The sequence below is a fragment of the Panthera tigris genome, chromosome C1 (assembly GCF_018350195.1).
Source record: "Panthera tigris isolate Pti1 chromosome C1, P.tigris_Pti1_mat1.1, whole genome shotgun sequence".
NCBI lineage: Eukaryota > Metazoa > Chordata > Mammalia > Carnivora > Felidae > Panthera > Panthera tigris.
The window spans coordinates 641977-668204 of NC_056667.1; the positions used below are offsets into that span (position 1 = coordinate 641977).

The following is a 26228-nucleotide window of genomic DNA, read 5'->3' on the forward strand; positions in this document are numbered from 1 at the left end:
TTTACTTTCTGTACCCACACTTATTTTGCTTCCTGAGCCCTTGGGGACAGGAGAACCATTCTTCTCTCTTCACGAAGGGAGTTTTCAGCATGAAGGCGACAAGAACGACCCTCCCCCCCCCAGCCCCGTGACCATTTCAGTAGCGCAAACCGGGGAGGGTTACAGTGAAGACAGCAACGGCAGGCACTGTTAACATTTATTGTATTTCGAGAGAACCAGAGTCCTAGGTAGTTGCTACCAAGTGGCTTAATTTAGACAAAAAGAGCCAAGAGGCATCAGTTTATTACCACAGTAGATTTAACAGTGACTCACTAAATTATTTAATAGAACCACTTTCTAGAAAGTACTGATGTAGTCACTCGAATACTGAATTAGGTGAAATACAAGAACACGATACACATCTTGTACAATGCGCTTTCAGTTGTCCACAGTTTTGTTTGGTATGAAGCAGATCTCACTTGGTTCTGATGTAGACAATTACTGATAGGATTTTCAAGTTTTTCAGTGTGGGAAAGTCACCGTGACTGTGGCCCTCCTCGTGGGTCCCACAACACCCCCTGGGCAGGTTCAGACTCCACTCACACATCTGCAAAGACTAGAAATGGCCAATCAGGTGAATGCAGGTTTTACTCAAATGAAAACAAAACAAAAAAGACACCGAAAGATTCTACCAGTTAGGACAGTTTCCAGCTCTGTTTGGAAATCTGGGCATGGATCCAGTGGCCATCAAACTCAGAATCAGAACCCTCAGGAAAACTGGAAGAAACTCTTCAAGGACAGCAAAATCAAAGGTTTTCCACCTGAGCCGGAGGGTGGTCAGCACAACGTCACCTCTGCTCTTGGCTCACGAGCCAGGACACAGGGAAACAGGCAGATTCACCAGGGGGGCTGGGACAGTTTTAGTTGTAAACTAAGGAAATGAAGACGCCTCAGCCAGAGCGTGTACGGATTTTATGAAAGAATAAAGCCCTTAGTATGACGGTCAAAGGCAAAAGAATTCTATCTGCAGTAGCGTCCTTGATTAATTTTTCCAACCCAGGGAAACGGAAAATGTTCCAGGCCTTAGGAAAGCACGACACTCAGACAGGTGTAAGAAGCCATGATATGCGTCTGTCAAACCTACTGGTCTGTCCAAGTGACCGTTCACAAGCAAAAACCCCACTGGTTTTGGGAAAAGAATCTCCAGCATGGGCTACGAGCACAACTTCGTTCGATACTCTTTGTGCAGCATTTTACCGCTTTGGATTCACCATGCCTATTTTTCTCAAATTAAAGACACATTTTTGGATTGTGCAAGAATATTCTCAGCTTTCCAGGGCAGATTATTTTAATGATGACATGCAACTGTGACTGTCGAGAAAAAAAAAAAAAAAACCCAAGGTTTTTATGCCACTCATAGTGGAAGTTTCCTTGAAAGTCAGATACATGTATATTTAGAAGTATCAACGTAGGTAAGGTATCGACCCAACCCGACCTGACACCTGTTTGAAGTGTTTCTTTACAAAGGCACAGACAATGACCATGGACATAGGAAATGACCCGTGTAAGTGACGACAATGACACAAGCATGTTTGCAATGTATTATAAACATACTATAAACACTACTACACAAAGTTAATAAAAAACGTATGTCTGTACATTCATTAAACAAACGGCCACGACAGGCCATGTTTTGTCTCCTGGCAGGGTTGTCCCGGACATGCAGGACATGGACGGCTTCAGGGTGGAGACCATACAAAGAAGGAATGTAAGCCCCAGGCACGGGCAGTGCTGGCCACAGCTTGGGTTCTTAGGAAATGTTTCAAAAGCAGCTTTGTTGGAAATTACCTCATTTACTAATAATTTGGAGAAATCTTCATTTTGTTTCTGGTCCAAGAATATGGAAAATCAAAACCGGCAGAAAACCACTTGTGACAGGAGGCGGGGCACATGTGGTGTGCAGGGCGCTGGTTCCAGAGGAGACTCGGACCCGGGTCCCTAACGAGGCTCAGAAGCAGGTGCCGCCTACCTGGTTACTCGGATGAGGACGTCTGTGAGAAGGCCAACGTGACAATCTTGCAACAGGATGACCGTAGACGTGTCTCCTCCTCTGCTCACATCTTGTCAGCAGCTGGCCACAGCCGGCCACAGCAGCCACACTGTTAAGGGCAGAGGCAGGGCCCTCTGGAAGCCGTCCTTTCCCACTGGGCCTCACAGACCCAGCACATCCCGCTGCCCAAGCTGCCTCCAACAAGTACTCTTCGGTGTTTTTTGTAGAGGAAGGAGAGAGGAAGGGATAGAAACCTGGGGAAAGTCTCAGGAGAAACGTCTTCACAGCGGAGGTGAGCGTAGCGTGCGGGCGAGCACACCCCTGCCTGTGCTCTGGATGTAGGAAGTCAGCTTCATAAAAAGGTTACAGTTTTAAAGGCCTCAGTGTAACCCATCATCATGGCAAACTTTTTCAAGTAGGCAGAAGTTAATGAGACTTATTATTGCTCTTTGTTTCCAAGAGATTTGATCTCCAGGAGGGCCTTTTTGAATATATCTTCCAGGTGACCAGTCAACTGGAAAACCAGTGAAAAGATAATGGGAACCAAGGACCTGAACGACAGGGAGGGGAAATCAGATGAGGGAACCACCAGTGCCTGAAGCGCTCCTGTCAGCTGGTTCACTCAGCTGCAGCAGGCAGGCCTCAGCCGTGTGGCCAACCTCATCCTCTGTGTCAGGCTGCACATGCCACACCCCAGAGCTTGAAGCTGGTGCCACGGAGAGGTATTAAAGCCTGGCTGGCAGCGGACGTGCCCCGATCAGAAACCCCACCAGGATGTGGGATGAGGAATAGGGTGAAGAGGTCAGGAGCCTCAACCCGACACAGGGCTCAGATACCCAGCGTGGTGGGTCCATCGCTCTGGGAGGGGAGAGCCAGGCTGAGCCAGGCTGAGCCAGGCTGTGGGTTCAATACGGGTTACTTGCCATACAGGATGCTTTCCAGAAGCCACCCGTGCCTGGGTTTTCTTCTTTAACACCTTCGCAGTCATTTTAAATGCAGTGTGACAAAAGCCGTAAACGCTCCAAAAGATCTTCCCAGCACTCCACCTGCTCATTCATTCAGGAGAGAAAACCTTAACACCCTTGTGCTTGAGACAAAATATGGCGTGGCTCCCGACCAGGTGAGTGATGGCAGGGGCACCTGCAGGGAACCCTTCCGAACTGCCTCTGTTACACACAAAGGCCCAGAAAACAAAAGGGAAGGTCAGTATGTTCCCATCCTGAGTTAAACACTACAGATGTCTGTCCTCTACCTCTGTGACCAGCCGTCACCACATCGGGGGTCCCTGACTGAAGCGCCAGCCACAGGTGAGGGTTGGGACTCTCGGGAGGTGGAGGGCCTAGTGCGGTGGAGACCCTGAAAGGGGCGGGGCACCTTTCCCTAAGTGGTGCTGGATGCTGGCAGCTCTGGGGCAGGAAGGCAAGGGCCCAACATCCTGCCCACAGGAGCAGGGACCCTCATTTCTGTGCCCGTCTGATCCCTTCCCACTCTACTAGCCCTGTGCACTCAGCTGCTGTGGCCTCCGGCCCGGGCCGTGGGCGCCTTGGCCCTCTCTCAGCATGACAGACTCCCCAGATGGCCCAGGAGCAGAGTGTGCCTTCACGGGCCTTTGACGGCAAGCAGGGGGAGCCGAGCTCTCTGTGCTGGCACCGAGCAGCGGGGAGCAGCGCGCGCTGGCACCCGGATCCAGCTGTCACTTCACAGGGGTCCCCAGTAGCTGTCACACACAGAGAATGAGGGCGTGGCCTAACTGCAACCAGACCTGCAAGCTGGTGATGGGGGTGCAGAGGCCATCTGGAAGTCCCGCCCCCTCGCGAGTGCTCAGCACAGGGTCAGCAGGAGGCAGATTTCACATTGTCTGGCCGTGGCTCAGCAGCAGCTGGCTCCGGTCTCCACCCCAGGAAGCGGACATCTGGGATCCCCGTTCAAGCTCCCGTTGGTTTTCACTGAAAACCTGAAATGGGAGCAGCGAAGGCGGCCCGTCCCGTGGCCTCCTGCACCCCACTGACCCAAGGAGGCCGGGTGTCTGCATCGGTGAGGGGGACAGCAGCAGTGGGCAGCGGCTTGGGGGCCCTGGCCACCCGCCGCAGCTTCCAGAGCTCAGTGGTGTGGTCTGGGGTCCTTGGGGGTCAGTGGCTCCGCTTCGTCCTCTGGCGTTGGGCTGGCGGCCACAGCCAGGCTCTGCATGGCCTCCCGCTGGCGCTGCTTGGCTTTGTTGTAGAGCAGGACGCCAGCCGTCACTAGGACGGTGCCGATGGCTGACAGGCTGGTGACTCTGTTGCCAAACACTATAATACTGAGCCAGATGGATAAGGCGTGCTTCACGGTGCTGGCGACACTGCAACGACAGGGGGTTACGGCCCGGGCTCGGCCCGCTGCCCAGCCGGCACAGACCCGGGGCTCCCTCGCTGGCTCCCTCCTGCTTTCTGGTCATTAGCAAAAATGTCAAACAGAAAAGCAGGGACATGTTATAATGAACAGCCATTATTCCCATCTTCTAGACTTAATTAACATTTCGCTCTATTTGCTTCATCCTTTTTCTTGGAGTGAATTATTTTTAAGCAAATTACAGACGTGATGACATTTTACTCCTAAATAGTTCAGCTTGCCGTCTAAAGAACAAGAGCACTTTGTGCACACCTATGGTAAGGACAGCACTGCGTTCGAGGCTTGGAGCCCGTAGAAATGAAGTTACAAAACACACTGGAAAGTTAATAGTGCTGGTGTTTTGGGGTGATGGTGACTTCTGCTTTATTTCTGGAACTGTCCTGCCTTTTCCAAATTTCCTATAATGAGTAACTATTGCTCTTATGATATGAATAAAACACAAAAAAACCTATTTGCTTTAAAAAGAATTAGGGGTGCTTGGGTGGCTCAGTCGGTTGAGTGCCCGGCTTCGGCTCAGGTCATGATCTCACCGTTTGTGAGTTCGAGCCCCGCGTCGGGCTCTGTGCTGACAGCTCAGAGCCTGGAGCCTGCTTCAGATACTGTGTCCCCCTCTCTCTCCGCCCCACCCCTGCTTGTGCTTTGTCTCTCTCTTTCAAGAATGAATAAACATAAAAAAATTTTTTTAAAGAATTGGTTTTCTGCTTTTTGCCTTTTGTGAACCATCACTAAGGATCACTGAAAAACAAGGTTTCGGGACTATCCGGAAATAATTCCCGGCTCCAAACAAAAACCAGGGCACGTGACAGAGACAGTGACCACCATGCGCTTCAGAAGAACTTAAAAATCACGGCCATTCTCAACATTCTTGCAGACCCTCCCCATTTAAGACCCAGGAAACGTGAGGGCTGCACGGGTCGCAGGCCAGGGCACCGTGCTGGTGCCACCTGTGCCCGCGTGTGGCGGTGCTGCCCTTGGACCTCCGAGCTGCAGAATGTGACCAGTGCGGGGCACGGCTGCTGTGCTGACCTGGGCCAGACCGACGTGGGCAGGAGGAGCGAGAGCCAGCCAGAGAGGCCGTGGGGAGACAGAAACACGGCTGGCACGGCTCGACAAGCCTTCCACGCAGCGTGGTTCCATCAGGCCACTTCTCGGCCAGTTCAGAAGTTAGAGAAAGTAAGGCCCGCTAACTTACACGACACGGTGTGGGCAAAGAATAGACTTCTAGGCCGCCGGAGGCGTTAGCTCACGCTTTTCTGCTTGTTATTGAAGACGTCCAGTCTGGAAATGGCGCTTTCATTGAACTTTTCCAGTTACAAAAATGAAGAGAAGGCGGTGAGGCCTCTGGCTCACCTCTCAGTTTCCGGAGGTGTGCCTCCAACATGGGAGCCAACGGCCATGTGTGGCTCCTCAAATTTAACTCGTTTAAGGGGCACCTGGGGGGGCTCAGTCGGTTAAGCATCCGACTTCGGCTCAGGTCACGATCTCACAGTTCGTGGGTTCAAGCCCCAGGTCGGGTTCTGTGCTGACAGCTCGGTGCCTGGAGCCTGCTTTGGATTCCATCTCTGTCTCTCTCTGCCCCTCCCCACTCGTGTACTGTCTCTCTCCCTCAAAATATGAATCAACATTGAAACAATTTTAAATCGCTTAAAATGAGATAAAATGAAGAATCCCGTCTCTTGTTGCACTCACCACACTTCAGGTGAACCACTGAGGCACACGGCTCCCCCACCGGACAGCCCAGAAGCGAACGTTCCAGCTTCACAGGCGAGTCCACGGACATGCTGTTCCCCACGGAAAAATACTTGAACCACTGCAAACACTTCCTGTGCTAACGTGTCGATTCCTGGTGGGGATTTCGTGAACTTTGCTGTGTTTCAAGTAGCACCAAGACAAAACAGCCTGGGAATCACGCCATGTGGCCACAGTCCTCACACTAGCAGTTTACAATCATAAATACCTTCTGTAAAAACACCTGGATTTAAATTCTTCTCCTCTGTAAGTGACCTGGACACACCTGGTCTCCTGGGAAGTCACCGTGCTTACCTGAAAGTGACGGGGGAGATTTTGCCCATGAGGGCATAGGCCGTGACACTCTGCAGGTGGAACAGGACGCCGTCCATCAGCAGCAGCAACACGACATCCTGACTGTAACTGAAGCTCTTCCCACTTCTCCCAGTCACCGGCAAGTCCTATGCGCAGAACAGAAATGATGCTCTGCGGGCGCCTGTCTTCCTTCTACTGATCACCGTCAGGAGAGCGCGGGGTCACACGTGCCCAGTAATCTGGGTAAACGAACCGATGCTGAGGAGTGCTCTGAAAATAGCCTTCTAGGGTGACAACCAAACAGTGCTGACCAACATTTTCAACATGCGTGTACACGTGGCCAATAAGCACAGGAGAAAGCACTGGACATCACCGATCATCAGGGAAACACAAATCAACAGCACGATGAGACCACCCCATACCCATCAGGATGTCTACCACCAAAAACAAAAAATCAGGGGCGCCTGGCTGGCTCAGTCGGTTAAGTGTCCGATTTCCGCTCAGGTCATGATCTCACGATTCCCGAGTTCGAGCCCCACGTTGGGCTCTGTGCTGACAGCTCAAGAGTCTGGGGCCTGCTTCGGATTCTGTGTCCCCCCTCTCTCTCTGCCCTTCCCCCTCTCACACTCTCTCGCTCAAAAATAAACAGAATTTTAAAAAATGAAAAAATAAATAAAAATGACAAGTGCTGACGAGGATGTGGGGCAGCCGAAGCCCTGAGCACGGCTGGTGGGTCTGTAAAATGGTGCAGCCATTGTGGAAAACCGTCTGACTGCTCCTCAAAAAGTTAAACGGAGAACTACTAGGAGAACCAGCAATCCCGCCTCTGGGTACACGCCCCAAAGAACCGAAGGCAGGGTCTTGAACTGGTGTGTGCATGTTCACATTCACAGCAGGACTGTCCACAAGAGCCAGAATGTGGGAGGAACCCAGGTGTCCGTTAACAGACGGGTGGATGAACAAAACGTGGTCCCAAAACACAGCAGAATATCACCCAGCCCTAAAAAGGAGGAAATGCCAGCACCTGCTACAGAGTGGCTGGACCTCGAGGTCATCATGCTCAGTGAAATAAGCCCGTCCCCAAAGGACAAATCCCATAGGATTCCACTTACACGAGGGACCTAGAGTCGTCAGATCCATTGGGACAGAAAGCACAGGGTAGGTGCCAAGGGCTGGGGGAGGGGTGAAGGAGTTCACAAATACGCCACTTCGGCATCAGGGTTATTTTGAGCTGAAGACCCTCAAAACACAGGAGCAAGAAGGGCTCTGGTGTCCCTTTCTCTCCCTGAGAAGCAGGGACAAAGGCCCCACGTGGAGGACGCCCACGCAGCAGGGGGAAAGGAACGCGCGCATCGCCAGGGACCCGAGCCCAGCGGACCTCGTTAAGGTCTCCCTCGCCTGCCTCCACCCCACACACAGCCTACTTTCCCGCAGTCACCTCTCCCTGCTCAGCCTGGCGCGTGAGCGCTCCCGTCCTGGCTTCTTTATGAGGCTCCCGTGTCACATAAAGCTTATGTGACTCGGGCTGTGGGCTTGTCCCCGTGAATCGTCCAGCTGGACACCCTAGGAGGAGAGGTAGAGTCTCGCTTCCCCTATGGGGGAAATGGGGAGTTAGTGTTTAACAGAGACAGAGATTCAGTCTGAGATAATTAAAGTCTGCAAATGGATGGTGAGGATGCTTGCCTGACAGCCTGAACATACTTGACATATAGTTTAAAGCGGTTAGAATCATAAATTTTACGTTTACATAGATTTTACCACAGTACACATATTTTTAGATACGCACATTCTTTCAATCATTCCAATTCCAAAAGTGGATCCCAGAAAACCACCTTTTTTAAAAAAAGGTAATTTAGTTTATTTATTTGTTTTTAAAATTTCTTAATGTTTATTTACTTATTTGAGAGAGAGAGAGAGAGAGAGAGAGAGAGAGAGAGAGAGAATAAGCAGGGAAGGGCAGTGAGAAGGAGAGACAGAATCCCAAGCAGGCCCCGAGCTGTCAGCACAGAGCCCGACCTGGGGCTCGAACTCATGACTCTGGGATCATGACCTGAGCCAAGATCAAGAGTCGGACGCTTAACTGACTGACCCAGGTGCCTCCCAAGAAAAGCACCTTTATCTGCTAAAGACACAAGAAACTTCCAGTTCCGTGTGAAATGCACCAAGCAGTCAGGTGTCTGTCGAGGGGGCAGTGACAGGTCAGGGCATAGCTGGGCTCTGGAGCACAAGAATAGGACAGAATAGCCCAGTTCCATTTGTGTTTAAAAAAAAAGGTCTGCTCGGACAGATACATATGCTTTTATAAGACTGGTGGGATCACATGACATACATGTACCTGAGTACGTTCCTAGCTACGCAGACCCGTCTGGAAAGGGGCTTTGTAGGAGGAGGTCCAGGAGGGCTCACCGGACAGACCTCCTCTCTTGTTCATGTACTCCTGCCCTGCTGATTGCTCTAGGCGGGCACGCGTGACTTTGAAATAATAATACCAAAACGAGCAAGCCGAAACACCCTGACACAAAGATTTTCAGGAAACTCCCTCAGCTATGGCTTGGCCTCCTGGGGCACCAGGTTCGGCTCCCACCGGTCTCCCTCCTCCTCAAGTGCACCCTGCTGACCCTTCGTGAACGATGCCACGAAGCCACCACGCCAAGGAGCTACCCACGGGACCGGAAAGTGAGACCCCTCCACCCCTGGATGGCTGGTGGCAACGGCAGCCTGGGTGCCCAGCGGCGCCCTGACACTCACCATGAAGAAGATCCAGGCGGGGACCAGCATGGCCACGGCCGCCGCGCTGGTGTAGAACTGCAGCTCCGCGGCCCTGCGGGGGCAACACACATGCCTGACGCTCTCTCCGCACGGCGGAGGCCGGCTTTCAACCAGACAGTTCACAGCGAGAATGCTCTAGAGAACCCGGGCGCCAGGGAGGGCCCGTGTGCCTGCCGGCCGCGCGCCTGGCGCACCCTGCAGGGCAGCCGCGAACGAGCCGGCCGTTGGGGTGCCTTGGCAGGGCAGCTGAAAACAGGTGGGGTTTTTCTTCCAAGTTTCCACAAAGCACTTTTACTTACTTGTTTTTTTAAGTTTATTTATTTCTTTAGTAATCTCTCCACCCAGTGTGGGTCTCAAACCCACGACCCCGAGATCTCAAGAATCACAGGCTCTTCTGACTGAGCCAGCCAGGCGCCCCGTCCACAGAGTACTTTTTCTTTTCTTTTCAACGTTTTTATTTATTTTTGGGACAGAGAGAGACAGAGCATGAACGGGGGAGGGGCAGAGAGAGAGGGAGACACAGAATCGGAAACAGGCTCCAGGCTCCGAGCCATCAGCCCAGAGCCTGACGCGGGGCTCGAACTCACGGACCGCGAGATCGTGACCTGGCTGAAGTCGGACGCTTAACCGACTGCGCCACCCAGGCGCCCCAAGAGTACTTTTAAAAGCCACTTAAGCCGAAGGGGGAAGGTGTCAGGTCTACGGGGGATTCTGAAACTTCAAAAGGGCAGGGAGTCCTCTCGGGCCTATGAAATGGGGAGTTTCACGGGCTAACGATACTTACGAGAACCTGTATTTGTCCCCGCTGAGGAGCTTTTTTGAAAAGACATTTTGCAAACTAGAATAAAGAAAAGAAGAGGTTACCTGGCGATACGAGAAGTTAGCACAGACCTCGACTGGACCAAGTGTTTGCGTCCTTCCTAAGCAGTGACAACGATGGCGGCCCCTCGGGGATGGCCCCTGCATGTCCGCTGTGAGCCAGGCCCATGCTTGGGGGGCTCCTGGATGTCACTTCACTGTGACGGGGTCACCAGGCCTGGCCCCTTTACAGAAAGGTAAACTGAGGCACTCAGGTTGAGCAATGTACCTGACGTTACCTAGCTCTCAGGTGTCAAAGGATCCCAAAGTCCCTGCTCTCAGTGCTGCACAAAACCCCACCTTGAACCAAGAGTTCCCATAAATCAGTAACTGCCATGGGCCGGGCACCTGGGGATTCCACGTGTGAGAACGAGTGAACAAAATAGTCTGAGCACATGAAGACTCCGGTGGAAAAAATATGGACAAAACTCCAGAATGGGACAAACCACAGGGAAAACCCACACGTGGCCAATGAGAAGATGAAAGTGTGCCCAGCTTCCCCAGAAACCAAAAGGCTTGGCACGCCCACTGGTGACTGCTCTCTGGGCTCCAGAAGGCGAAGCTCTTGCTCCAAAACAATCGTTTTGGGCAACGCTGGCAGTGAGGATCGAGAGCCCTGATCCACGTCATGGGCTCGTCTCCCTGATGGGAATTTAGCCTTCGTGATGGTCAAAAACCTAAATGGAGCCTCGTGTGAAGAGACGCTCCATGCGCATCTAAACAGACTCGTTAACTCGCAGGCATCTGTACGCCATACGAGGAGGCGGTCGCAGGGTCCAGGCTTCTGAGAGCCCCTGGTGGCAGCACACGATGCCCACAGGGCCACGCAGAGGGAGCAGAGCATACCCCTCATGAAAGCCGCTCCTACTTTAATGCAAAAACAAGCAGCTACTGGGCCTTTCCCCTGGAGGAGAAATACGGACAGGATGCATGATGAGCCTGTAGTCGATTTCTAGGAGCTATAAATGCAGGCAGAAATAGCCAGAAGGAAATACATCTGCGTGTCAGAAATGAAATTAAAGGTGACTTTTAAATGTTTACTTGGCGGCGGAATGGAAAACCTCAGGGTGAGGCTGTCCGACTTTAACAGTAAAGCAATGATAAACTCCCGGACGTCCGTGTGGTCACTTCCTCTCTTTCCCAGAGACAGGACAGACCCTAGAAGCAACTGGCAATCCTCAAAGAGCAGGTCTAGCCGGTGCCTAAGTATGGACTCGGACAGCACAGCCTGGATGCAGGGTGGCAGCTGTACGCTATCCAAGGAGCAATCCAGAACACAACAGCCGGCCCCTTCCTGCTGCAGGACAAGGAACCTCCCATGTGGTGCCCTTCCTCGGGCACCCGACACGGGCTGCCCCTGTGGGCACGGCCTCTCACGGCCCTCGGGGCACAGACAGCCACCAGGCCAGAAACTGCCCCTTTGTTCCCGCTGTAGGACGGCCTCTTCCACTTGGCTTAGCTGAACACCTACATGTTTACTCACAAGGGGCGTTACTCTTGTAACGTTACTCACAAGGGGCGTTACTCTTGTAACGTTACTCACAAGGGGCGTTACCCTTGTAACGTTACTCACAAGGGGCGTTACTCTTGTAACGGTCCCCGGGCCCGCTAGCTCTGTGCATTTGGCCTCCGTTAGCTAACCGTGTCCCTCAGATGCGTGTTCTTAATACCAAGACCATGTGTTGTCAAATTCTGGCTGTTTTTTTAAGAAAAGGTTACCTTACTGGGATACGAGGTACTTTGGTATTTAGGAAAAGGCGGCATCAGTTGGGCCCGGCTTTGAATTACGGGACATAATTCCCAGTCAATCTGGATTTCAACGTCCATCATCCCCATCACACCACGTGTCCCCATGCTCTTCCCGACTCACCAGTCCATGATGTTGGTGGACAGCGCGGCCGAAAACCCCAAGACGTTGAAGCTTATCTCCGTTGCCGTGCACAGTGCCAGGCCTCCCATGACGGGGATGAGCGAGAGGTTGACCAGCAGCCCTGGAAAGGGCAAAACACACAAGGGCTGCGGCCGCCAGCCTGCCCGCTGCAACATCGCTTCTGGGTGCCGAGGCCATTTTTATGTCCCTCGTGAAAGCCTCTTTCACTTTAATTCGAAAACATGTAGCTACTGAGTCTTTCACTGGAGAAACACAGAGGATCAAAGTGCACGCCTGCCCCAAGCCATCACCCTCTCCCAAGCCAGGCACCGCACGAGCCCTTCCTCGAGGCACGACTGCTGGGCCTGGGGCCGGGGGGCGGAGGGGGGGGTGTGGGGGGGGGGGAAGGGGGCGGGCAGGACGCATGAGGCTGGGGCCCTGGGCCCCAAAGCCCCTCCCTGGCCAGCACCGAGGATGACGAGGGTGGATGAATGGTCTTTGGAGCAGTCTGTCAAAAAGGGGAGCTGGGGGCGGGGGACCCTGCTGCAGGGAGGCCCCTACATGGTCTGCGTTCTACACTCTAAGTGGAGGTTACTCCTCTGCTGCATTCTGAAATCCAGGAAACTTGACCCAATGGTAAAAAAGCCCGTGGAGCATGATGGAAAGGCACAGCCACTTTGGGAAGGGTGGAGGGCCTCCTGGTACTTTGATTTCAGATACTATTTAGTTTACTCTGAAATTCAAAATAGACGAGGGAAAAAGTCTTCCGTGTTAAGAGGTCCACGCTGACCTTTGGAGACCAAGGCCACCTCCCGGCACAGGACAATGCTGTCCAGACTCAGGTCCCTAGGGAGCTGCCAGCGCCCTCTCGGCTCTGCACGTGGTCTTGTCCTCTGGCCGGCCTGGCAATGTGTGTTGTGTGACAGACGGTCTGTGTGGATCCTAGAGGGCCAGTGGCCGTGAGTGCCGTTTCACCCTTAGAAGGACTTGCTTTCGCTGCTGGGAGGCGTCCATGGGCATCGGCGTGCCCGGGGTCCAGGGTAAGAGCCCAGGGCTTTGCCGGAGATCCCCCTCTCCTGGCAGGCCCCGCCTACCCTCGGCCCTGCAGCCCCACGAGGCTGGTCTACCTGGAGTGCCAGCCAGTGCTCGAGAACCAGCAAATGCCTCTGTGGGGAGGGCGCCACACATCGGGGTCCCATCTGCAGGTGACCCTCGGCTCTGAAATCCTGGTCCTTCGGTCATTCTCCCCAACTGATTCTTTTTGCTAACTATCACCAAGATGTTGCCGTTGACCTCGCTAAGGGAACTAGCTGACTCGCTACAGGCTTAGCCACCACAGCTAGAGGCCAAATCATGGCATTTTAAAGTTGCCGGAATAAAGTTTTTAGTGTGGCTGAGCCACCGGCTTGATATGAAACCCAGTTCGTTTGTTTCATGTTGCTTATGACTTCTAGGAGCTGCTGTTTACCCTCCGATCAGATTGTCTCACATCACCTAAAACGCCTGTGGGGCTCCAGAGGCACATCTGGGAGGGCGCTCAGCCCTGTCCTTCCACCCCCATTGGCCTTTTTGTGGGATCTTGTCCTTTTCTTTCTTTTTTTTTAAAGATTTTTTTTTTTAAGTTTATTTATTTTTGAGAGAGAGTGAGAGAGAGAGAGAGACAGAGAGAGAACACAAGCAGGGGAGGGGCAGAGAGAGAGGGAGACACAGAATCCGAAGCAGGCTCCAGGCTCTGAGCTGTCAGCACACAGCCCGACGAGGGGCTTGAACTCACTGACTGTGAGATCATGACGTGAGTCGACTTTGGACGCTTAACCGACTGAGCCCGCCAGGCGCCCCTAATCTTTTCCTTTTCTTAATTGAAGCAGATGTGCATCTGCATCTAAACGCGTGTCGGTACTGCTCCTAGATGCGCACTATTCTGCACTCTGGTTATTTTCACGGAACGATACTGGACAGGCTGCGTTTCAAAAGGCTGGCAGGAGAAACGGGGACACGTGCGTGTGATGTGTAGTCAGAAACAGTCTGCCGGTCATTGAGGGTTGGGATTTGTGGATAAATCCGATTTGATGGGCCTTATGGAGGATGGAGAAGTGAGGCTGAGAAGCAGTGATGAACGGGAGGCTGTCGGAGGAGCCGGGGAAGGACACGGGAGGTGGCTGACCTGGGCAAGGGTGTCACCAGGGGCCACCTCGCATGACACGGAAGGTGGTCTTCCTGGGACAAGTGACCATTACTTCTTTCCCCAGCTCCCATGTCCCCACCAACCAGAGGCCTCTGTGCGTCAGCCGAGGTGAACAAACACCTGCTGAAGTGAACGCGTGAGGCACTCACGACCGGGCTAGGAGAACGTTCCAGGGGGGCTGTGGAACCGTTCACCCTGGCGTAGCGCCCCAGCCCCCACCCAGGCGGGCTTACCTGTGTGCTCCCCGAGGATCATCCGGGACATAATCACGGTGAAAATGGGAGCAGAGCTCTTCACTGTTTCAGCAAACGAAACCGCCACGTTTTTCAGGCTGACCAGACCCAAAACCACCGTCGCAAACCTGCAAATAAGCCCAAAGTGTCATTAGGACTGAGGAGTCCATTTGTAGCTGCACAACAGACCTTCTGAGGAGCTGGCTGTTCTCCTCCCCCGCTCCCCGCCCTCCTCCCCCGCTCCCCACCCTCCTGGCCTCCCATGAAGGTGAAGGTGAAGGGCCCTGTGGGAAGTAGGTCCCACCTGCAAGGTGCAGCAGGCCCAGGGAGAGGAGGGGCGTGTCTCTCAAACCATTATTAAATTACACTCATGGCTGTTCCAGAAAGAATCTGATTGCACCCAGATCCACAGAACCAATACATCTGTCGTCCTAATCTCTAGACGGCCCTGATGATTATATAAAGCGTGCAATGAAACACACGTGATCACCAGCTGGTCTCCCACTTAGTGACGGCAGAGACAGTTTATGCACATGAAAAACTTCAACTCTCAACCAAAATGTCAGATTCCTTACCTCATTAGACCCACAAACAGCATGATCATGATGAAATTGGGGGGATAAGAAAGCCGGGTTTTGTGTTGATATAAACAGCAAGGAACAAATATTTTAATGCATCCAATAAACGTAGTTGACAACATTTGCACAGCACCTGAAGGAGGCAGAGAAGAAGGCCGAGTTCTAAGGGGAGAACTACTTCCCTTGCTGGTGTGCAGGCAGACAGGACAAGCCGTTCTGCGGCGCAGACACAGCTCCCGTCCCGAACCCTCGGCGCCCTCCTTCCCAGGGGCTGTGGGCTCCTCCGTGTGCTTCCCGCGTGGAGACAGCACCGACCTGTGAGCACGCGGGCCTGGCCCTCAGCCCCGGAGGCGGGGGACCCGCCTTACCTAGCACGCTGGGCTCCCCTTCCAGCAGGGACAGGATGTACTTGTTGAGAAAGAGGGTGCAGAAGCTGAAGAAGAACCACAGCGTCAGGTAGAGCAGAGCCCGGGAGCTCCGCACGCCCAGGTCCGACTCGATGACCGTGGTCTCCGTGATGGTGATGGTGAGCACGTTCTCCTCGGGGGCGCCCCCGCTCCTGCTGAAAACAATCTTCTCGCTGCGGGGGCCGAAGAGAGAGCCCCAGCCGAGGAGCGGCTTCCCCTCGGGCTGGTCCTCGGGGCCAGGGGCCGGCTCTGCCGGCGCCGAGGGTTTCGCTGAGGCTGACATGCTCGTCTCCTCCGGACCGTGGGCAGCATGGGTCGGGCTGGCTCCCGGGTGAAGGCCTGCACCACCCGGGGAGCGGTGGCCGTCACTCGCCCCTCGCCAGGGGACGCAGGCTCAAGCTGTTAAGGAAAGACAACGCGTTCCTGATGGTGAACATTTGAACGTCCTTAAAAGTTTCAGGCACCGATCTGAAGTAACTCTGAAAATGCAAATATGGAACTTCGGTCTTGTTTTCACACCTGCTTGCTAGTCTAACTGCCACGGAAGGACGGGAGCCCCGACAGCTCCCAAGCCTCCTCCCCAAGGTGCTGAAAACCAAAGCCCCCGCACCTGGCCTTCCCCACGGAGACCCGGACGACCCCGCCCCGGCCTTTGCCACCAGGTCCCCGAAGCCATCCCGAGGGCTCTGCCCCTTCCCGCCCGTTCTGTGGTCCCCGCTGCTGTAATGCACCCTGCCGCTCTCCCACACCTCACCTGGCTTTTAATATTTTATCCGGCTTTAAAAAAAATTTTTTAACGTTTATTTATTATTGAGAGACAGAGAGAGACAGAGCATGAGCAGGGGAGGGGCAGAGAGAGAGGGAGACACAGAATCCAGAGCAGCTCCAGGTTCCGAGCTGTCAGCACAGAGCCCGACGTGGGGCTCGAACCCACAAACCGCAAGATCATGACCTGAGTCAAAGTCGGACGCTTAACCGACTGAGCCACCCAGGTGTCCCAACTTAAAACAATTTTTATTTTTAAGTAAACTCCATGCCCAACGTGGAGCTCAAACTCACAACCTGAAACCAAGCGTTGCACGCTCCGCTGGCTGAGCCCGCGGGGCGCCCCTGGTGTCTTGTTATTTCCTTAAGCTTTCGATCCCTTCCTGTATCTTTTGTTTTACGGCCTCTCACAGCTCATCACCCAGGACCTTAGCGAGGTCACCCTGGTGTCTTGTGTGTGCCAGCAGACTCTGGCCTTGGGGCTGGACTGCACTTTACGGTCACCTCCCGTCAGATCCTGATACGCAGGGACCCCACACACCCTGGGCCGGGGGGGTTACTTCCAGAGTTGAGGGCTTGGGGTCTGCTGCTGCTACGTGCCCCAGGGGTGTCACTGGCCCAGGACCCATTTTATGCTTTCTATCTTTTTTTACTGTTTATTTTTGAGAGGGGGGAGGGGCAGCGAGAGGGGGAGACGGGATGTGAAACAGGTGCTGTGCTGACAGCAGTGAGTCCGACATGGGACTCGAACTCATGAACTGTGAGATCATGACCTGAGCCGAAGTCAGGTGCCTAACCCCTGAGCCACCCAGGCGCCCCTTTACGCTACTTTCTAGATGAACCCTGCGGCATACGAAACCCACACCTGCCAGTCTCAGACCTGTGGGCATGGCTCCTGAGGTGAGCCCCCGGCCTCTCTCCAGGGATCACAGGCTGAGTCACACCCGGCTTCTCCCGTGGCGGGCTGGCCAGTTCTCCAAGCCCCTGCTTTAAGCAGAGTCCCAGTGACAACTGCCTGCCCCGTCTCAGGAGGGCCAGGGTCCCATCTCCTTCCCCAATGACATCAAACCCGGGACCCCAGGCGGCCTCCGATGGGCTGGCCACTCGGATTTCCTGTTCCCTCAGTTTCTGACGCCTGGGGTTTCCTCTGTTTGGGGGAACTCAGTCACACATCTAAAAGGATGTCCGTCGTATTTCATCCCTAACATCCAGGCGTGTGGAGCAGGGGGCGGCCGGGCGCTGAGGTGGCCACACCGTCAGCGGGGGCCGCACCCCCCTCTCCGGCCCCGGCCCCTCCAGCAGGACATCCCTCGGGGCTCAGGCTGCCCACTGCCCCACCTGCCCCACCGGCCCTGCGCCTCTGCAGGCAAGGGCCCAAAGGCTCCTAGCACTTCAGATTCTGACTTCCCCACAGCCCAAAGCTGGTTCCTGTCCTGCCCCCAGGCAGAGGCAGCACCAGAGACGCGGCCATCCTCCCCCTGCCCTGCCTCAGCCCCTGGCGTCCCTCCCCCTGTCCACGAGCCCGGAGCCACGAGCCCCAGCGAGCGCCCTCGTCTTGGCCAGTCTGCCCGCACGCACCCCAACCCCCGCTGCACCAGGACAGCCTCCCCAGAGTGCAGCGTAGGTCATGACGAGGGGTGCCGGCCCTTCCGTGGGCCCCCACCGCCCCCACCCGAGGACGAGCTCAAGGGCTCTGGACGCTGACTGCAACACTCGTGTTCTGCTTGCTCTTCCCCAGCCCGGTCCCACTGTTTTGTTCAGGGTGACGACGTGTCCGTGGGTTCCGTGCAGCTAGACTGGCCGGGCCAGAGGCGACGTGGGGAGTCCGTGCTCTACCCCCACCCGCCTGGAACCAGGGTCTGGCTGCAGGTGCAGGTGAAAGGCAGGGACAAGCCCACTGCTGTGGCACAGGGTCTCTGAGAGCAGAGGGAGCACCGCAACCCCAAAGGCCTCCAGGCCCCAGACCCTGGCTCCTTACAGAGGGAGTGAGGAACCCTTCTGCCCGGGGCCTGGCTGCCCGCCCTGTCTCCCTGCCCCTCGCCGCCTCTGTGATCTGGGGGCAGCATTTGGCACAGGGGCCCTGAAGCCGCTGCTGAGATTCCAAGGTCGACCCAGTTTGCAGGGCAAGGGGCTACCGATCCAGAGGCACCCACGGGACCCACAGTCCCAGCGAAGAACAGGCTGGCGGGGAGAGGACCCCTCACAGCATCCATCCCCCACCCCCACCCCCGCCCGGGCTTCCCTCTGAGGATCTCCCAACATCCTAGGAGGAGCTGTGGTGCCACCCTCACTCTCCTCCTTAATAAAGTCCAGTCTCGCTCCCACTGAGAAGCCGGGGCCATCCCTGCCCCCAGTCATCGTCAGAGACCTAAGAAACCAGAAACAACCATTTGAATGACACACATATTCTCTTTGTATATAGACCTTTAACAAGAAGTAGATTTTAAATGAAGGAGGACACGGCTCCATTCCTCATGCCTGAATCACGCCTGGACACAACCCTCTGCTAACGAACATTCACACTGTGCCCCCGTGAACATTCTGCGCGCGTCTTTCCGTGTGTTTCTGTTGGACCTGCGCCCGGGAGCGACACCTTGGTCATGGGTGCCTATGGCGTCCAAAGACACAGCACCAACCTGCACCTGGCCACTTCACTCGCCCTTGCTGCTCCTGTGTCCTGCCGCTCCGCTCCCGTAGGGTCACACGGGGAAGCACCCTTCCGGCAGGCCAGGGGAGGCCCTCAATGCTGGCTGCACACGCACACGCCCAGAGCTCAAACAAGCTGGCCTCGGGGGGCCCAGCTCTGCGCACACCAGTGAGCACAGGGATTCATGGGTGCGGCCCAAGCACCAGAACGGTTTCTAGCTCCTTGGCTGATTCTCAACCGCGGCCAAACAGAGAGCCACCGCGCTCCCACCCAGGCGCCCACAGTTGTCACTGACTGTCCCAGGCTGAAAACACCCACAGCACAGACGCAAACAGGTTGCAGACCTAACCGGTGTGGATGTGTCCTTTCTAGAGTCTTTGCGAGTGACAGGAAGCAACGAAAGAAGGGACAACCCACGAGGCCGTGGCTGGGGTCGGCTGCAGGAGCAGAGGTGGTGGTCCTGGGGGGAAGGGGGGTGCTGTGAGCCCTTCAGGCGCCTCAAACACATCGCCTGAGGGCGGGGTTAATGCCGCAGTTCTGTCACTAGCAGAACAAAAGCAAAACACAACCTAAATGTCTCCTGAAGCAGAAACAAGTGAGAGCACACAGCGGGGCCGAGGCGCACAGCAGCGGGGTGCGGGCCTCCGCCACCACAGCCAACGGGGAAACCTTCCAGCTGCCGGAGCCCCGAAACGACAAAACCCAGCGGTGGAAGGCAATCTATGACACGCTTACCCACAAGGCTGTCCCCCCCCAAGACCATCCACATTCTTACATATTCTTACAAACAAAGAGTGTAAAAGAGTGTAAAAGAGTGGTGAGCAGGGAACTCAGGCCCCGTCCCGCAGACCAGCGGCCAACACACCAGTGATCCCATCCCCCATGTCCAGAACAAGGCACGGGCAGCCAGGGGCAGAGGCCCAGGCCACCACAAAACACTCACCTTCCAGTGCATGGTCTTTTTAGGACCATCAACATCTCCAAAGACAGTCCACCCAGTCCGGTGACAAACCAACGTGACAACTGGGCACAGGGACGGGCAGACCCCTGACCTCACGTCCGGCCGGGGGGATAGAGGGGCAGGGGCCCTCCAAGTGTGCAAGGCTCCCACACCAAGTCCAAATATGAACACCAGGTCTGGGGCCGTCCAGAGCAGAACAGACGCTGGCTCTGCCTCTGTCCTTCACATCAACACTCGCTAATCACACAGGGATTCCCGGCCTTGCTTGCTTCCGTTTGGTGGGGCAGAAACCCGCGGAGGTGGGGGACAGAAGAAGGCAAGGGTGTCAAGGGGCTTGGTCAGGAGAGTGAAGAACTCAACTCCTCCGGGGGCCTGGGGTGGGGGCTGAAATAGGCGGGGGAAGCAGGGGCCGAGGACCACAGAGTGGCCAGGCAAACCACCAGAGGAATCTTCTCTGGAGAACTCAACAGGCAAAGGAGAGACCTCAAGTAAGGAATCGAGGCCCCAGGGAGAGGTCTGAACAGAGCCTGCAGCTGAGCCGCCTGCTGGGACATGAGCAAGACAGGAAACGTGAGGAAGGGGCTGGAAGGAGGGCAGAGCGGGAGGAAGGTCAGTCCCAGAAGGGGGGCACCAGAGAGAAGTGCCCAGCCACAAGGAGATACAAGCAGGAAAGGGCCCTTGGAAATCCAGAACAGGGCAGCAGGAGCGAAATCTCACCAGAAGCTCCCAGGAAGCTCCAGCTCAGGGCAGGACCCCCCCAAAAGGAGCCGGGGGCTGCTCCCAGCTACACCCACAGATCTGCTCCCAAGAAAAGCTTCCTCAATTCAGGCCTGAAGACCTTGGCAGGTTGAGATCAATGGATGCAGATCAAAGATCAAAGATCAAAGATCACCGCTGAGAGGGGGTGGCCAGTGGGGGAGGGGCGGCAGCCTGGCCACTGCAGGGAGGGACAGGGCCTCAGGGCCCCAGGTCCTAAAGCTCTCAGAAGGACAGGAGGGCCAGGCAGACACCACGGGGGGTGGGGGGTGGGGGGGGTGAGGTAGACGGAATGTCCAGAGAGGAGTCACCCGCCTGAGGAGCTGAAGCAAGGGCACGCTTGCGTCCACACTGCTCCCTGGCAGGTGCAGACTAGTCACAGGCAGGAGGCCTGACTTCACCCTGAGACACTGGCACCGGAAGCGAGCTGCCGCAGCTGAAATCACTAGAGATGAGAGAGTCCACGTTTGCCCCGATCCATTAAGAAGAGTGTGGTATTGCCGTGGTGTTGGTGCCCACAGACACACAACCGCAATGTAGTCGCGAGCATACGTCAGACACACCCAAAAGCATGCACATCACAAAGGTCAAGACCACCGGCAAAGACCGGGGGGGGGGGGGGGGGGGTCGGGACACGCGGTCACTGAATGCAAGGTGGGATTGTCCCCAGACAGGACCACCCACCAGAAAAGGGGCACCCGTGGCATATTGGCTGAAGTTGAATACAGTCTGCAGATTAGACAGTGGTCTTGTCCCAGGTTAAGATCTGGGACGATACTCCTGGACTACTCACTAAATCGAACTAAGCTCATGTAAGACGTCAGGGGCTGGGAGATGGGTACACAGGTAAAGTTTTTTCTTCTGCAAGTCTACAAGTTTCTTAAAACAAAAAGTTGAAAAATTTGAAATAAAAAACTCGAGCGATGGGTTAAACAGAAATGATTAGAGCTGAATAAAAAGTTATTTGAAAAAAATATCTGAGGAAATTATCTGGAATGCAGCACAGAGACATGAAATTAAAATCTTAAAGAGACGTTAACCCAAGCATGGAAAAAATAAGAAGAAAGAAATTTCCAGCAGAGAAAAAAAGAGATGAAGAAGGGGTGCCTACTAGCTCAGTTGGGGGAGCCTGCAACTTTTTTTTTTTTTCATTTTTCGTGTTTATTTATTTTTTATAAGAATGAGAGAGACAGAGCATGAGCGGGGGAGGGGCAGAGAGCGAGGGAGACACAGAGTCCGAAGCAGCTCCAGGCTTCGAGCCATCAGCACAGAGCCCGATGCAGGGCTCAAACTCACGGACTGCGAGATCATGACCTGAGCCGAAGTCCGACGCTTCACTGACTGAGCCACCCAGGTGCCCCTAATGGGGAGCGTGCAACTCTTGATCTTGGGGTTGTGAGTTCAAGCTCCACATTGGGTGTAGATATTACTTAAAAAAAAAATAGATATAAAGAAGACAAAACTTTGAGAAGTAACAGAAAATCTGAGTTCTGGAGTCAGAATATACCTTAAAAAGAATAAATAAGAAACCCACATGGAGACACACAGTGGTGAGCCACAGAACGCCACAGAGGGAAGGTTCTGACGCACCCAGGCTGAGTACAGATCACGCACAAGACAACAATATTAAAATTACACCGAGCAACTAGAAACGCGGGAGGGTAAGCCCAAGACAAAGGAGACTGGTGGTGGGCCAGGAGGGGCACGAAGAGGGGACAACAGAGGACAAGTTCTCAAATGTACCTGTTTAGATAGTTGTGACTTCTGGAACTACATATATGAACGCTTAAATGCTTAAAAACCAAAAATAGTCAGGGGCACCTGGGGGGCTCAGTCGGTTAAGCGTCCGACTTCGGCTCAGGTCATGATCTCACAGTTCATGAGTTCAAGCCCCGCGTCGGGCTCTGTGCTGACAACTCGGTGCCTGGAGCCTGCGTCGGATTCTGTGTCTACTTCTCTCTCCACCCCTCCCCGGCTCAGGCGTGCTCTCTCTCTTAAAAAATGAATAAACGTTTAAAAAAAAAAAAGTGGGGCGCCTGGGTGGCTCAGTCAGTTAAGCGTCGGACTTCGGCTCAGGTCATGATCTCACGGTCCGTGGGTTCGAGCCCCGTGTTGGGCTCTGTGCTGACAGCTCAGAGCCTGGAGCCTATTTCAGATTCTGTGTCTCCCTCTTTCTCTGACCCTCCCCTGTTCATGCTCTCTCTCTGTCTCAAAAATAAATAAATGTTAAAAAAAAAAATTTAAAAAAATACAATTAAATTAAAAAAAGTCAAATTGATGGGGTTTTGCGGTGATAGGGGTTCAGAGCTGACGGCCAAGAAAGAATTCTTAAGACATCTTTGGTGCAAAAAGGTGATTTTATTAAAGCTCAGGGACAGGACCCATGGGCAGAAAGCACTGCACTGGGGTCGTACGGACTGACTGGCTATATACTGTGGAGTTGGGGGAGGGAAAGATGAGAGGAAGTTTCTAGAGGGATTTTCATGTACTAAAGAAGACTCCCGGGATGCCAGACGCCTTGCTATCGTCAAGCTAGGGCTGTTTTCTCTCTAGTGAAACATTAACATTAGGACAGTAGGGGTTTCTGGAGAAATGTCCTGCTCTGTATTTGCCACAAGTATCTGTCAATGGACTGCGGGTCATAAGGACATTTAAGGAAATTTAACGTCACCTGCCACTTCCTTCTCGCCTCTGTTCCCACATCACCACGGAGGGGAGAGTGATGTTGGGGCTCCAGGGAACTGAGCCTACAGGTTTCTGGAGATTAGGCTATTGGCAAGATTGCTTTTTTCTTGTAATTTACTAAGATATTTGTAAACTGATGGAGACTCCGGTCCTGCAGGTCTGTGATCTCTATCAGCTACCATTGGTTTTCTGTCCTCTCCTTTGTCCTTGGGTGGTCGGCAGTGCCTGAGGAATGTCACACGTATCTCACCTGGTGCCGGAGGAGGGGGGGCATACTAGCTTGTGATTTGCCCTCAGCTTGCCTTATGCTCCCTCATCACAATCAATAAAATTTCTAAAGTGTGATACGGGGGCACCTCGGTGGCCAAATCAGTTAAGCATCCTACTCTGGACTTTGGCTCAGGTCACAATCTCAGGGCTTGTGAGTTTGAGCCCCGCATCGGGCTCTGGGCTGACAGTGTGGAACCTGCTTGGGATTCTCTCTCTCTCTCTCTCTCTCTCTCTCCCCCCCCCCCTCTCTCTCTCCCTCTGCCCCTCCCCCGCTCACACACACAGGCACGCATACTCTCTCGCTTTCAAAATAAATATGAAAAATAAAGTGAGATGCAAACAAAAATATATGAGCCAAACCACAAATCAAATAAATAACACAGTCACACTGAAGAGAGGAAATAAAGAACCCACCCAAGTACCTTCTGAACATGGTATTTAAAATATACGTGCTCAGATTCAAGACCAAAAGAATCCTAAGCAAACACTGAACTCTAAAAGGTAGGCTTTTTTCTTGAGTCGTGGGTCAGGAATTCTGGGTTGAGCAATAAGGCAGTATATCGCAGCTAACGGGAGCGAGACCTCGGGTGTCTTCAGACCCGGCACAGACACAGGGAGCAGGAAGGGTGAAACGGACAGTGGCGTTGAGAGGAGCGGAGGAATCAGGCAGCGGCACTCAAGGGTCCGGACAGATAGAGGCCCAGTCACCGTGCGTGTCCACAACAGACACATCTCTGCCTCTGTTGCGCAATCTGGCCGCTGAGCGCCCCGAGGCAGTGACAGCCGAGTGGCAGCAAGCACCCTGGCCCAGTGTTTGTTTCTAAATCTCATTCTCCACTGAAATGAACCAGCCTCCTCGGAGAAATGGTCGATTCCAGGGCTGGGGCATTAGTTGGGCCAGAAAAGGAAGCGCTCAAACAATGATGGGGACGTGTCCAAAGGACACAGAAGGAAGCACAAGAGAACGCCCTCTGGAGAAATCCAGGGGCAGCGAGAGAGAGAAAGTAAATAATGGTAGCACAGGATTAGAGCCCACTGAATAGAATCAGCACCCAAACATCCACAGTGATAAACAGGCATGAGGAGAAAGCCCTTCCCCACAGGACACAGTCAACAGGCCCACGGAAGAGGGAGGGGAGAATGAGAAAATCAAAATCACCCTTTGGCAACCTTCACCATGATCCCACTAACAACTGCACCCTACAGATCTCTCTTCAGCTCGAGGAAGTCCTGCTCATGGGTACCACGAGACACACGTGGGAATGTCCACGGCAGAAACCCAACTGTCTCTCCACAAGAGAATGAATACAGAAGCCACGGAATTGTCACACGGCGCAACATCAGACAACAGTAAAAATGAGTAACGCACGGTAAATACACAAAGGACAATGACATGCTCTTCTCAACATGGATCAAATGACATCAATGTCTGTCATCAGTAAAGAGCCTGCAGTTCGAATCTTGAACAGAACACGCGCTCCAGGAGGCAGTGAAAACCCTCAGAAGCTGTGCTGGGCATCACACACGGAAGCCGGAAGTTAGCTGGCCCCGGGCTCAGAAGGTCCGACTCACCCAAGTCCTGGTGGGGTCACAGATGCCTTCCTGGACTCCAGTTCGTGTTTCCACGGCCTGTTCTTCTTTCTTAAACCACGCGACTCGAGGAGCTTTCAGAGAGAAGTTCTTGTCCTGCAAAAACTAAAGGTCAGCAACCCTGATGTGACGACAAGGAATTGACTTTAAGGGCCAAGAGTGGATTTCCAGTCGCCCTGGAAGCAGGGTGGGGCAGGCTGGACCAGGTGGCTGTGGAGCACTGGCTGTCCCCAGGTCACTGGTGAGAAAGGTCTCAATGCTCTCTCTCTGATTAGGGTACAAACAAGAACGCAACCATAACCTTTTCAGCCCAGCATGGAGTAGGTGGCTAATGAACTGCCTTTAGACCAGCTCTTAACTTCTCTCTTGCCCAGAGTTGTCCTCAGAATGTTCACACGGCGTGACTAAAAGGAAACTAGGTCGGGGTGCCTGGGTGGCTCAGTTGGTTGAGCGTCCGACTTCGGCTCAGGTCATGATCTCACACGGTTTGTGGGTTTGAGCCCCGCGTCGGGCTCTGTGCTGACGGCTCGGAGCCTGGAGCTGCTTCGGACTCTGTGTCTCCTTCTCTCTCTGCCCCTCCCCAACTTGTGCTCTCTCTCAAAAAAAAAAAAAAAAAAAAAGTAAAAAAATAAAATGAAATGAAATGAAATGAAATAAAATAAAATAAAATAAAAGGAAACTAGGTCTACTGAAATGTGGGGACACCCCACAAGAAACAAATCTGTGGTAGCTTTACTTTGTAGGAGTCTGGCACTAGGTAACACGTCCTAAATAGGGGGCTGGACTCTGCTCGATTTTGCTCGACAGAGGGGCCCAGGATCAGCTGGGAAGGTGCCTACGCTCCAAAATGGAGACCAAGCCACGGGTGTTGTTTAGTGTCACCTGCTAATGCCACCGTGGTACGTTCACCACTGAAGAAAAGTTCAGCTGGGGGCTAATAAAATAAAGATGTCAATATTTCCCCATACAATTTTGCAGACTCCTAAATTCTAAAGCCTGAGGTGAAGAATTCCTGTTTTAGAACAAACAGCTCAAAATGTTCTCAAACACTTGGTAAGGAAATCTAGATTGGTTCAAATTGTCAACAGGGCATTTTAGATAAAATGTACTGAAAGTCTGCCAGTTTTTACACAGTATAATTCAAAAATTCCATCTCTGGGAATCTATCCTGAAGAAACAATTGAACAAAGGTCT

The 26228-nt window shown here is 53.7% G+C and overlaps 1 protein-coding gene across 7 annotated transcripts in view; it reads right to left on the reverse strand.

Annotated features, from left to right (window-relative positions):
- Positions 1–184: 184 nt before the first annotated feature.
- The window catches only part of LOC102958986 (solute carrier family 35 member E2A), a 29197-nt gene continuing 3153 nt past the window's right edge, over positions 185–26228 (reverse strand). For 3 of the 7 annotated variants that reach the window (XM_042995458.1, XM_042995457.1, XM_042995455.1), the window contains exons 2-10: positions 25017–25130; positions 15322–15759; positions 14951–15086; positions 14376–14503; positions 11958–12078; positions 10014–10067; positions 9209–9281; positions 6461–6606; positions 185–4455 (exon numbers count right to left, since the gene is read on the reverse strand). In XM_042995458.1, the coding sequence (XP_042851392.1) occupies positions 3879–4455; positions 6461–6606; positions 9209–9281; positions 10014–10067; positions 11958–12078; positions 14376–14503; positions 14951–15086; positions 15322–15643 (1557 nt within the window). In that variant the 5' untranslated portion in view covers positions 15644–15759; positions 25017–25130 and the 3' untranslated portion in view covers positions 185–3878. Of the gene's footprint in view, positions 4456–6460; positions 6607–9208; positions 9282–10013; positions 10068–11957; positions 12079–14375; positions 14504–14950; positions 15087–15321; positions 15760–25016; positions 25140–26228 lie in introns of all 7 variants that reach the window. The other 4 variants (XM_042995456.1, XM_042995454.1, XR_006220946.1 and 1 more) reach the window with 3 other exon arrangements.